General features: G+C 49.4%; 1 protein-coding gene across 1 annotated transcript; it reads right to left on the reverse strand.

Annotated features, from left to right (window-relative positions):
* Positions 1–8532: 8532 nt before the first annotated feature.
* On the reverse strand, positions 8533–12172 carry SELENOW (selenoprotein W). The gene is made up of 6 exons (XM_065899165.1): positions 12144–12172; positions 10645–10669; positions 10487–10540; positions 10233–10307; positions 10028–10126; positions 8533–8929 (listed from the first exon to the last, which is right to left on the reverse strand). The coding sequence occupies exons 1-5, from the start codon at positions 12170–12172 to the stop codon at positions 10046–10048; spliced, it is 264 nt and encodes an 87-aa protein (XP_065755237.1). The 3' UTR covers positions 8533–8929; positions 10028–10045.
* Positions 12173–13999: the final 1827 nt, after the last annotated feature.

Consider the following 13999-nt stretch of genomic DNA (forward strand, 5'->3'; position numbering starts at 1 on the left):
CCTCCCCCTGTCGTCCGTGTCCCCCCGCCCCGTCTCAGGTGGGGGCATCACTCACTCCTCTCTGCCCCACTGTCTCTCTGTCTCCCCATTCCTCTACCGCCCTCCTGTGGCCATCCTGGCCCCTGAGTCTCCCCACAGCCGGTCCTCTGACCCTGTCCTGGTCCCATTTAGCAAATTCTCCAATCCTCTTAGGCCAGGCCGGCATAGGAGAGAGCATTAGAGGGCTCAAGAGAGCAGGGAGAGAATTAGATCGGATTGGAGAGAGGGAAGGGAGTCACGTGACAGGTTATTTACAGAGGTTGGGAAGAGCGGGTGGACAGACATAACAGGGTGGACAGCCCTGGCGGCTACCAGGATATAACAGAAGCTTCTCCTGCTTGTCTAACAGACCCTGTTAGGGATAAATACAGAAGCGCACTGAGGAAACAGGAGCGGAGAAGGGACACCGAGAGGCAGAGGCACTGACCAATTAGAATGAGTCTCTCCCACTCAAAGACAGGTGGGCAGTGTTGGGCGTCTTGACCCCTGAGAGCCTGGAGATTTTGTTCTCTCTCATCTAGATTGCTAAGAGTACAGATTATTGTCTCTAAAATATTATTTCCCTCTGGGAAGTAACCCGAGTTTTGGCGTAAAGGCTGGCTCCAGGTCAGAGGCAGGAAAAATCAAGGCAAGCCTAGAACATCTTGTCGCACTGAAAATATGAAGCTCTCCAGGATGACTGGGGTGCTGTCCAGAGACTTGGGGGCCAACTTGAAGAAGCCAAAGTTGGAATTATTTGAGCTTCAAAAGAAGAATGTCAGGGACTTCCCTGGTGGTCCAGTGGGTAAGACTCCGCACTCCCCATGCAGGGGGCCTGGGTTCGATCCCTCATCAGAGAACTAGATTCCGCATGCATCCCACAACTAAGAAGTCCGCATGCCGCAACTGAAGATCCCGCATGCCACAACAAAGACCCGGCACAGCCCAAAATAGATAAATATTTTTTTAAAAAAATAAAGAAGAAGAAGAACATTAGCAGCAGATTGAAAGACATCAAATACGTAAAAACCCACAGGTTCATAATGGTCCTCAAAACAGAAAGAAAAGGGCTTCCCTGGTGGCGCAGTGGTTGAGAGTCCGCCTGCCGATGCAGGGGACACGGGTTCGTGCCCCGGTCCGGGAAGATCCCACATGCCGCGGAGCGGCTGGGCCCGTGAGCCATGGCCACTGAGCCTGCGCGTCCGGAGCCTGTGCTTCGCAATGGGAGAGGCCACAACAGTGAGAGGCCCGCGTACCGCAAAAAAAAAAAAAAAAAAAGAGAAATCCGTTGAGGCTCTGATTTAAACATTGCTAAAGCAAGCAGGATCGTGTGTGTCTCCTGCCTTTCCTGCGAAAATTGTAATTCAGAGTAAACAAACAGCTAAACAGAGGTTTCTTCCTTGTAGAAGAGTTACAGCCAACAAATAAAGAAGAAATTATGGAATCAGGAAATCTCTTTTTGCATCTCCTGTGAAATAACGGGTTTAGGCCAGTGTTGCCTAATAGAACTTTCTGGAATGATGGAAATAGTCTATATCTGCACTGTCCAATCCAGTAGCCACTGGCCACAAGTGACTAATGGGCACCTGAGATGTGACCACTGTGGTTGAAGGACTGAATTTTTAATTTTATATCATATTAATTAATTTAAATAGCCACAGGTAGCTCTGGGCTACCATACAGGATGATGAAAGTAAACGGTCATCAGTGGATGATGGACACCAAACCATCTGCCCTATGATTCTCAAACCTGGATACACAATGGAATGGGGGGGGGGCTTTAAAAATAGAGATGCTCACAGATGTTTATATCAGTTTTATTCATCCTGGCCAAAACTTGGAAGCAACCAATATATCCTTCAATAGATGAATGAATACATAAACTGTGGTACATTCAGACAATGGACTTTTATTCAGCGCTATAAAGAAATGAAGTACCAAGCCATGAAAAAATACGGAGGAAAACTTAATGCATATTGCTAAGTGAAAGAAGCCAATCTGAAAAGGCTACATGTTGTGTGATTTAACTATATGACATTCTGGAAATGGCAAAACTATGGAGATAGTAAAAAGATCAGTGGATGCCAAGGGTTAGAGGGGCGGGAGGGGTGAATAGGAGGAACACAGAGGACTTTTAGGGCAGGGAAACTGTTCTGTATGATACTATAATGAATACACGTCATTATATATCTGTCAAAACCCACAGAATATACAACACCAAGAGTGAACACTAATGGAAATTACGGACTTTGGGTGATAGAACGTGTCAGTGTAGCTCCACCCATTGTAACAAACGCACCACTCTGGGGATGTTGGTAGTGCGGGGAGCCTGTGCACGTGTGGTGGGGAGGGGTGTAAAGGAAATCTCTGGACTTTCAGCTCAATTTTGCTGCAAACCTAAAACTGCTCTTAAAAAAATAAAGGCTGTTTAAAATTTAAAATACAGATGCTGCCTTAAAAAACTAAAAATAGAGTTACCATATGACCCAGCAATCCCATTCCTAGGCATATATCCGGAGATGAAACCTCTAATTTGAAAAGATACATGCACCCCGATGTCCATAGCAGCACTGTTTACAATAGCTAAGACGTGGAAACAAACTAAATGTCCATCAACAGATGAATGGATAAAGAAGATGTGGTATGTATATTTATATATACAATCGAATATCACCCAGCCCTAAAAAAGAATGAAATAATGTCATTTGCAGCAACATGGATGGACCTAGAGATTATCATACTAAGTGAAGTAAGTCAGAGAAAGACAAATAGTATATGTTATCGTTTATATGTGGACTCTAAAAAAATGATACAAATGAACTTATTTACAGAACAGAAATAGACTCACAGACGTAAAAATCAAACTTACGGTTACCAAAGGGGGAATGGGGGAGGGATAAATTGGGAATTTGGGATTAACAGATACACACTACTATATATAAAATAAAGAACAAGGACCTACTGTTAGCACAGGGAACTATATTCAATGTCTTGTAATAACCGATAAGGGAAAAGAATCTGAAAAAGAATATATATATATATATATATATAGAATCACTATGCTGTACATCTGAATCATTGCAAATCAACTATACTTCAATTAAAAAATAAAAATTCTAAAAATAGGGACGTTGACGCCACACCTGGGGGTTCTGAATTAGTCTGGGTGCGGGCTGAGCACGGAGAGTGTTCAAATCTCTCCCCAGGTGATTCCTGTGAGCAGCCAAGGTTAGGAAGCACCTCATTTAGGTAAAGGGCTGATGGAGAGCTTCATAACCAGGGAGAGTAACAACCTCCTAAGACGGGCATTATTAAATAATAGAATAAAAACAAGGGGGAAACAGAGAACAGGTTTGGAGTAAAAAGATATCCAAGGAACATATGGGACAAACACAATGTGTCTATCTTATTTGGGAATCATATTCAAACAAACCAACTGTAAAAAGGCATCTTTGTCATAATCAGGGAAATTTTAAAATGGACCAGGGATTGATTATGTGATATTCAGGAATTACCGCTAATTTTGTTAGATGCAATGATGGCCTTGTCGTCCTGTAAAAACAAAAATTAACCCAAAAGAATGGAAAACGGGTGTTCAAACAAAAATTTGTACATGAATGTTCATAGCAGTATTAGTCACCATAACCAAAAGATGGAATCATCCCAGGTGTCCATCAAAGGATGAATGGATGAACAAAATATGGTACATTCATACAACGGAATATTATTCCACCATAGAAAGGAATGAAGCACTGACACATGCTACAACATGGACAAATCTTGAAAACATTATGTCAAGTGAAAGAAGCCAGCCCCTGGTAACCATGAATCCACTCTCTGTCTCTATAGATTTGCCTACTCTGAATATTTCATACAAATGGAAGCATGCAATATGTGTTCTTTTGTGTCTGGCTTCTTTCAAATGGTAAGTTTTATGTTATGTGTATTTTACTTCAATTTTTTTAAATGGCAGGAGGACAGGCACAACAGGAAAGTGCGCTGGCAGGGTGCCTTCCTCTTTCTTCCTGCTTTGAACGCAGATGTGATGCCTGGAGCTGCAATGGTCATCTTGCCACCACGAGGCAAAAACCAAGTGGTTGAAAACCCAACAAGCTAAAGAAAGGAGAGCGTGAAAACATAGAAAAATTCTGAAACCTTGATTACATTGTTGAGCTGACTACCAACCTTAAGACTTCTTAACAATAAATATCCTTGAAGTTTTAAAAAAAGGGTGTGTGGGGGGGATGGAGCTGCCTGTCATGAGGTGCTACAAAGTGGAGTCGGCCGAAGGGTTAAGCTAAGAGGACAGGAGGACTCAGTCTTTTCCCTGGATGGAGAGAAGTGAGGAAAGGCAGGGAGCCATAAGAAGCAGTTCTGAGTCAAGGAGGGAAGAAGGAGGCAACAGAGGCACTGAGGGTAAAATCTATCACTTTGCACATGACCTTAGTCATGCCCAATCCCAGCCTGGGGTTGCCCTGATCCCCCCACTCCCTTTTCCCTTGCTTCCTCCCTCTACCAAACCTTCACCCAGAGATGTGAGGTCACTTGTCTGAGGTCCCACAGCCAGCAAGTGGTGAAGCTGGGACAGGTAGGGGTCCAGAGAGAGAAAGGGTTTGAAAAGACAGAAGATGTATTTTTCCCTCTTCCTGACTTCTTTGAAAAGTGTCATGTCAGGGAATTGGTGATTTTCTTTACACTAAATCTCAATGAGCGGAAGTGATTCCATGGTCCCATATTGATTCCTAGTGATCCAAGGTGGTGTGAGGAAGGTGCAGTTCTCCGAATTGGTCACACGGTGTCGCTGTCGGAAAAGAAATCACTGTTTCTCCCGGTTCAGGCTTCCAGGGATGCGCTTGCTGAATTTTTTCTTATTTAATTTTTGGCTGCGTTGGGTCTTCGCTGCCGCGCGCGGGCTTTCTCTAGTTGCGGCGAGCGGGGTCTACTCTTCGTTGCGGTGCGAGGGCTTCTCATTGCGGTGGCTTCTTTTGTTGCTGAGCATGGGCTCTAGACACGCGGGCTTCAGTAGTTGTGGCACGTGGGCTCAGTAGTTGTGGCTCGAGGGCTCTAGAGCGCAGGCTCAGTAGTCGTGGTGCACGGGCTTAGTTGCTCCGCGGCGTGTGGGATCTTCCCGGACCCGGGCTCGAACCCGTTTCCCCGGCATTGGCAGGCAGATTCTTAACCACTGCGCCACTAGGGAAGTCCCCTCCTTTTCTTGAAGATGTGAATTGTCTTAGCCAAAACTGTTAAGCCAAAACGGGATCATAGCATTTTCTCTTTCTCCTCCATGCATAAGGTAAAATTAAAATAAAAGGACTGTGGTAGATACTTTTAGCGCTTACCATTTTTTCCAGCTCTCTTCCTCTTCCTGACTACAGTCCCCAGGCACGTTCTACAGGTGGGCAGGGCTGTGTGACCGTTCTGGCCAATGGGCTGCAACTAGAGGTGACGGGCGTCACTTCCCGGCTGATGTCTTTAAGAGCTAGCACGTGTCTCTTTGTGCTCTTTTCCAGCCACGCGGACTAAGGATGCTGTGGGTCCAGGTGCAGCAACAGGAGAACAGTGTCCATCTGTCTAGATCTGCACTATCCAATAAGATAGCCACTAGCCACAGTTGCCATGAATTTGAATGTGTTTAAATAAAGTAAAATGAAAATTCAGTGCCTCAGTTACATCCACCACCTTTCCAGCTCTCGAAAGCACTATGTAGCATGTGCCCAGTGGCCATGGTGTTAGAGCAGATACAGGAAAATTCCATCACCACAGAAAGTTCTATTGGACAGTACTTCTCTAGGCCACTGAATGGGTGCAGGGAGGACAGTTGCCCTGGAGAAGCCTTTGCATGTGTTGCATTAATCCATTGAGATTTGGGTTTGGTTTTGTGTATTTCCACTGAAGCATAACCCAGCCTAGCCTGACCCACCAGATTTCTTGCTTAAACAAAGGATTTGAGAGCCTTATGTCATCTACTTCCTTTTTTTTTTTTTTTTTTGTGGTACGCGGGCCTCTCACTGTTGTGGCCTCTCCCGTTGCGGAGCACAGGCTCCGGACGCGCAGGTTCAGCGGCCATGGCTCACGGGCCCAGCCGCTCCGCGGCACGTGGGATCCTCCCGGACCGGGGCACGAAGCCGTGTCCCCCGCATCGGCAGGCAGACTCTCAACAACTGCGCCCCCAGGGAAGCCCTGTCATTTAAATTATCAAATGGTGGCATAATGTGACTTGGCTAAACCAAATGGAGAGCTGAAGATAACACCATGCAGACTCCAGCGGGGTTAAGATCAAGCTCCATCGAGGCTTAGCTGCTCACCAGCCTCTCTCTGCGGTCTGTCTCCGCCTACCCGGTTTAGATCTAAACCTCCAAAGAACTGTTTTACTACGAGACCTGTCAGAATCATTAGAAATGAAGACGTGTGGGGTCTTTGTTTCTCGTCGCTATTATTTTTGGTTGTCATGGGAATTTTCCCAGGTGTCACTGGGAATGGACCCATGGAGTACAGGCACAGTCTCATGGGTCATCAGCATTTGTCTTAGGGGAGAAACAATTTCTGTCCTCGCAGAACGAGCGGCTCAAGGTTTGAGAGTTCATCGGGTTAGAATTGTATTATATTTGAGGTAAGTGTGGACTTCATGACCATCAAAAGCATTAAGAGTTCCTCAATTCTGAGGGAATCTAACCGTCTTCATGTGACCTTCTGCCAGGAAGGTTATAAAAAAAAATCATTGCTGTTGACCCAGCTGTTCCACTCCTAGGCGTATGCCCAAAGGAACTGAAAACGGGTGTTCAAACAAAAACTTGTACACGAACGTTCATAAAGGCACTATTCATGGTAGCTAAAAAGTAGAAACAACCTAAATGCCCATCAACTGATGAAATGATAAAAAACAAAATGTGGTCTATCCATTTAGTGGAATATTATTCAGCCATAAAAAGGAACGAAGTTCTGATGCCAGCTACGTCACCATGACATGGATGAACCTTGAAAACATTATGCCGAGTGAAAGAAGCCGGACACATAAGACCACATATTGTATGGATCCATTTTAACAGGGAAATCTATAGAAACAGAAAGTAGATTGGTAGTCGCTCGGGGCTGGGGATTGGAGGGGTGCTAAAGCATGCGGGGGTTTCTCTCTGAGGTAATGAAATGTTCTGAAGTTGACTGTGGTGACGGTTGCAAATATCCGTGAAAATACTCAAGAACACTGTACACTTTAAATGGGTAAATTGCATGGTATGTAATGTCTCGGTAAAGCTATTTTTAAAGGAAAAAGTTATTTCTGAGGCTGTGATTTTTTTCTAATTTTCAGACACTTATCCTATCTTTTGCCCAATCACTGGTCTCTTCCAGCTGTGGTTTCTTAGACGTCTCCAACTTAGAAAGCTTCGAGATGGGACTTTTGCTTCCAGGTGATTCTTTGTAGTGTCTAGTGCATCTCCTCACCTCACCCAGGCCACCCAACGGCCTGGCTCAGAGAGGGTGAACGGAGGCGTAACCAGGCATGGTTCATTTGCTACAGTATTTTCCAGAGTTTTTGTAGGAGAACTGTTAGAGCTCCCGATGTGTCAGCCCACGATGAAGGTGAGAGCCGTCAGAACAAAAATACCACCCTCCTGTTTGGGGCACCTTTTATAAATATTCTAGTGGATTCTATACAGACTAAATTTTGTTCGTATGTCCTAATGCTTTGAATCAACTTTTCAGGATACGCAGATGCATGTAAGATATAATGGCCCTCAGTGAAAGGACTTCTGAAAGAACCTATTTTAAATTTTGAAACCTTTACTTATTAATACCCGCCAGGACGTACCCTTTACAAAATGGATCCTAAAGGTAGTTTTTAAAACCTCAGCGACTCGCACACATCTTCAGGCTCCGTAACTGTAACCAGCTGGGATAACGTCGAGACGGAGTTTTTAAAACATGAACTGTGGTTTGTGCAAAACTGGCCGGTCGCCCCTAACGCTTAGTCTTGTCACGTGAAATACTAGGAAGTGGGCCCGTGAGACCTCCAGGCACTTCCCAGTGTTCTCAACACTGGCAGAACAAGGCATCTTGAGACCCAGGCTCAGACCTGACCCCCGTTACTTCTGCCTCATTCCATTGGCCAAAGCAAGTCATGTGATCAAACCCAAAGTTAGGAGGCAAGGACGCACAGCTCATCTCTAGTGTGAGGACGGTAAAGGGGGTAAGGCATACATGCGAGGAGGGGATAAATACAGGGCCCCAGAACACAATCTATGACACCACCCAGCACCTTTCTTCCAATCACTGCCAGCTTTCTCCTGAACACAGCAACCGGGGACCCACTTCACCCTGGAGGACTCACACCAGTGATGGTTACACGCAACTCCAGGTGGCATCCAGAGACCACCGTAACCTTGGCTCTGGGGACCACTGAAAGTTCAACCCTGAAGTTAGTTACAGTTCTGTACATATCAAATCACTCATTTCCTGGACTGGAGACCAGGGGGAGGAGGTTCCAGGGTAAAATGGACACACGCAGACACAGGCACGTTTTGTTAACTTCATCAACATTTATTGAGCTGTGAACCGTTGCAATCACTGCTGAAATGTGAGACTCACCCATCCTGATCCGCTCTCAGCTTCCCCTTGAAAAGGAAGCCTGGAGCAGGACCGTCCCAAACACCAGAGGGTAGAAGGAAGACATGGCGGGGTGCACGGAGATGAGGGACGGGGGGGGGGGGGGAGGAAGAAGCAGGACCAGCGTGCAAAGTTAGACTCCTGGGGACACACGCACACTCCCACACACGCAGGCAAAGACCAGGGGTGTCCATCTCTACCCCAGCCGGCAGCCGTGAGAACATCAGGGAAGGACCAGGCGTCCACGAGACATTTCAGTCCTTCCTGTCATGAAGCGTCTGCCGAGAGGGGCTGGGCCAAGGTCACTGGACTGCAGAGAAGGGGGAGAGGGGGCTTCAGACTACAGGGAGAGAGGCCAGATTAAAGGGAGTCACTTCACTGACTTTAATCTCTAAGCTTTCCCTGTAATAAACTGCAACCATGAGTAAAACAGCTCTGCTGAGCTCTGTGAGTCCTTCAAGAGAATCGCTGAGCTTGACGGTGGTCTCGAGACTCCTGAAACTGCCCTCAAAAACCATGCGAACAAGAATCATTCTTCCCCCTTTCTTTTCTTACATAAGTCCCATTTTTGCTTATTTTAGATGAAATCACCCATTGGTGGACTCTGGAATCCAAGCAAACCCTGTGCTGATTTAAGCAAATGCCTTGAGTTACTGACAGTCTGGAGGCGGCAAATGGTGTGTTTATGTAAGGGATGCGCCGTTTGTCTTTAGGAGTTCAAACCCCACAAAGGTGGCACCCCCCCTCCACCCCCCCCCCCAACACAGCAACAGCCCACACATCGCCAGCTCATGCAGCTTTGGAATTATGAAATTCTTGATTTTCTTTTTTTAATCTGGGGAGACTCACTTCTTTTCAGACCTGCACAGGAGGCAAGACATTCATATTTTTGTACTGCTTTAATTCAAATTTGCGGGTCCAAATTCCCACTGAAAGCAACCTCGCTCTGCTCTAGTGAGGACGATAAGAAATGGAACTTGAGTTCAAAGCGTTTGAGAACCAGGCTCCTGGTGCAAAGCATGCTGGGGGCAGGTACCTGGGTCCACAGTATCCTGGCACAGGACACTCAGTGCTAGCACACCGTGGGGTGGGAACTGGCACTCAAGCCTAGAGGGGGGCAGAAAGTGCTTCTAGGCTCTCAAAAGCCAGGAGCCAGAGCTTGGTTATGGCCTAGGTTAGTAACCAGGGCCCAGTTCCAGGACAGGTTGGGTTTGGGTTTCATCTAGAACGTACAGGCTTGAAAATTGAAAAGCAGGCTCAGAAAGTGCTGAAAAGCAGTTGTATGGTCCAGAGAACCACATGGAAACCGCTACTTGTTCTGGTATTGGGCTGGACACTAGTGCTCGGGTCTGGAGCACGTTAGGAACAGGAGTCGTCAACTGTCGTCTAGGCTCCGGGTCCCCCTCACCTCTGCCCTCAGGGCCCATTAGGCCTGAGCCAAAGCGGCTTTGATGGCAGCCACCAGCTTCAGAAACTTGCTCTCCGTGTCCACGTAGCCATCGCCTCCCTGGAGAAGGGAGGAAGAGGCGAGGGATGAGCTGGGACCAAGATGCCAACCCCAGTCCCAAAACCCCACTAGCCCCAAATGGGGCAGAATGGACAGACAGACATACCTTCTTGGAGTGAACCAACTTCCCCGCTACCAACACTTCAAAGAAACCGGTGACCTGGGGCGTCCCCTCGCCGCACTGGGGAGAGGGAGAGGTGTTGGCAGGGCTGAGATGCCCTCTTGGGGACACCCGCCGTTGCCCAAGGAATGGAGAATGGGGGCGAAGGGTGGGGCTGACCCACACCACCCCCACTGCCATCCAGGGCTGAAGGACGGACATGACCCATGTTTGACTCCTTCCCCATCCCCAGGACCCACGATGTCCAGGCGTCCAGGAAACTCATCTTCTAACTTCTTCTTAAGCTGAAGATACTGCAAAAGGGGGTGGGAGGTCACAACAGGGGTCCACAGGAGCCACGCCAGCTAGCCCCCCTCCCCCATCTTCCAGGGGTGCCTCTTGGGACCACTCTGCTTACCTTGGACTTGTAGCCTCAAGCGCCACTGGTGGGAGAGTGTCCAAGAGAGTGGGTCCCGGGAGAGAGAGGGAGACGGTGGGTATCCAGGGAGAGGCAGGAGCAGAGATGGAGGGAAATGGGGGGGGGGGCAGGAAGAGATGAAGAGGGACACAGATGACAAAACCAAGCGAGGCACAGACACCCTCAAGAGAGAGGAGAGACACACCCGAGTGTTGGGGGGCAGCACACAGATGGGGAGGCAGGGGCACAGGAAGGAGAGAGCCACCCACGTGAGGAAATTCAAACAAGGGGTGACAAGGAGAGGTCACAGCATGAGGCCGAGCAGAGGCGGAGGCAATGGAGAGAACTGGGTTAGGACAACTGCTGAAATAACAGCTCCACCCCCGCCCGTCCAAGGGAAACCATTATTCCTGGATCCCCAAGGCCCTGCCAGGTCCGAGGATGAAATTTAAACGCCTCCCCAACCCCCCACGGGAGGCTATTTTGGAACTGGAGTCTGGTGCACAGGCCCCCCCACCCCACCCCGGGCCTCAAAATTTCACTTCACCCCCCCTGCGTGACCGAGCGGCCAGGGACACCACTAATGCTGTGACAGATCTGAGCCTTTCATAACCCCCTCTGGACATCTCACAGACATGACAGCCAGTGGACCCAGATTCGGGTAATCTGTGATCTGCAGCCTGAACCTCGAGCTACCGACCTGCCACTGCCCCACTCCCAGCCTCAGTTTCCTCACCTGTAAAATGGAGCTAGACACACACCCTCCCCCACCCCCACTCAAGGGGTTTCCGGGAGAGGAAATTCACTTAACATGTATTTATTCAGCGCCTACAGGCCAGCATGCCTGTGCATGCCAGCACGGTCCTAGGGGCCAGGGCGATCAAGCAGTCTACAGGACAGAACATTCCCTGCCGACCTGGCACTTTTTCACTCTGAACGGAACAATCAGATCAAATGTTTAACACCCAACACACAGTATTCCCTCCGCGGTAACGTTAAGATCACTCCCTCTACAGACGGGAAAAGCGAGGTCAGAAAAAGACTAGGGTTAGTAGCGAAAGGCATCCACTGTAGGCATTCAAGTCCTTGCCAAACGCACGCCGGAAACTTCTCGAACCTTCTCGACTCTGGCCGGCCCCACCCCACGACTGTTCCAGGTACTGGGGGAGGGGAAACCGAGGCGCTGACGGAACCTCCTCTCCCATTACACACTGGCCCCCACCTGCTCCCCACACTGAGTCCCGGAACCGGGGGGGTTAAAACAACACACACGTGTCGCAGTTCTACCTTTTGTGACCTGAGACATCTAGAATGTTACAAACTGGGGGCGGGGAGGGCAGAGAAATCAGCGCCCTCTGTTTCCCACCCCTACGGAATCCTTTTCCCAGTGGAAGGATCCCCATGGGTCCTGCCCCCGACGTCCCCAGCGCCCAGCTCCGCTAGGACAGGGCGGGGCCCGGGCGGGATTCGAAGAGGGGACCTCCGGCCCTCGTGCTCACCAATAAACGACTCGAACGGGAATAGCCATGATTCCGGACCGGAGCATCCGCTACAGTCCGAACACCCGATCAGCACTCCGGCGAGAAAAGGCGAGGTGGGAGCCCCGAGGCGGAGCATGCGCAGAGAGGCCTGGTACTGGGCGATCCACAGAGCGGACCAACGCCGCGGGGGGGGATGAGGGGAGAAAGTCCCCACAGCGGGGACGAAGGGGGCTCTACGGCCCACCACCACCCTGAGGGCCCCGACGCAAATCTCCCTCCTCTCGCCCTGTGAGGCCAGGGAGCATACCGGCAGAGGGAGTCCCGGGAGAAGCCTTTGGGCGCCCTCTCCCGGATCTCCCCCTCCGGCCTGGAATGGTATGGCCTCGCGGGGCGGGGGTTCAGGGCCGACTGCTACTAGGAGGAAACGGAAGTACAAGCGAAGGAGGTGGTTTTGCAGCGAGGACCTGGGGGGCGGGGCCGCGGGCGGGGCCGGGGGGAGGCCGAGGGCGGCAGCGAGGCCGAGAGGGCTGAGTCCGAAAGGATTTGGGGTACTCAGGGCAGCTCCTGAAGCTGGGGTTTCCAGTGAGCGCTCCAGGGCCCCCGCTGCCTTATTAAAGCCTGGCATCCGCACCCGGGCGCCCTGATCAGCTTGGCAACCCCCACTTTTGCGCCTTCCAGTCCTCTCTGTGGGAAGAGAGTGCTGGAAGCTGGAAGCTGGAAGCTGGCAGCTGAGTTAAAGGCTTAGGGCGCGATGCCTTTCTCTGAGCCTCAGTTTCCTCCTCCGGAAGATGGGTATAATCGCCTTCAGAGAATATTTACCCATCTAACAAATATGTACTGGGTACCTACCTGCAGTCATAGGTTCTGAAGATACAGCAGTGAAAAAATAGACAAAGTCCCTGCTCTTAGCTCTGCCCGAGGTCTTCCCACCGCAGCTTCTGTCTTTGATCTGCTGGTTCTCACCTGCTGTGACCCTGACGTCTCGGGGCACTTGGCAGACATGGTTCAAGTTCCACCCCACCTCTTTTGCTGGCTGTGTGTCCTCTGATCTCAGTGGCCTTGGGAAGATACAATGAGCCTCTGATGTAGAGCAGATAACATGTGGCTGGGCTAGTCAGTGTCCCATAAATAGAGGTCTTTTTCAGGCTTCCAGGGTCCTCAGAACAAAAACCCAAGCCTTGGGAGTTCCCTGGTGGCCTAGTGGTTAGGATTCCGGGCTTTCACTACTGTGGCCGGGGTTCAGTCCCTGGTGGGGGAACTGAAATCTCGCAAGCTGCCCGGCTTGGCCAAGAAAAGAAGCAAAAGAACCTCAAGCCTTAGCATGCTCTTCCCCTGACTGGTCCCATTGTTCCCTTCTTGCCCCTCTCTTAGTGCCTTAGCCACGTGGAATCGGGGACCTCACCCAATCACCTGCCTCTGGGACTTCACCCATGCTCTTTCTGCCCTCTCCTACTGCCTGACCCTGTTCATCCTCCAGAAATCAGCTCCAACATATCGTAGGGAAAATTTTGTGTCGTGATAAACTATACCTTCTCCATATTACATCTGTATTAGTTTGCTAGGGCTGTCATCACAAAACACCACAAACTGAGTGGCTTAAACCCCAGAAATTTATTTCACGGTTCTAGAGGCCAGGAGGCAGAGATCAAGGTGTCAGCAGGGTTGGTTCCCTCTAAAGTCTGTGAGAACCTAGCTTCTGGTGTTTCGCTGGCAACCTTTGGTGTTCCTTGGCTCCTAAGAGCACCACCCAATATCTGCCTTCAACTCCACGTGGCACTCTCCCTGTGTGCATGTCTGTGTCCAAATTTCCCTATTTACTTTATTTTCTTATTTTATCTTTATTTATTGGCCATGCCACGTCGCATATGGGATCT

The sequence above is a fragment of the Phocoena phocoena genome, chromosome 20 (genome assembly GCF_963924675.1).
Source record: "Phocoena phocoena chromosome 20, mPhoPho1.1, whole genome shotgun sequence".
Lineage (NCBI taxonomy): Eukaryota > Metazoa > Chordata > Mammalia > Artiodactyla > Phocoenidae > Phocoena > Phocoena phocoena.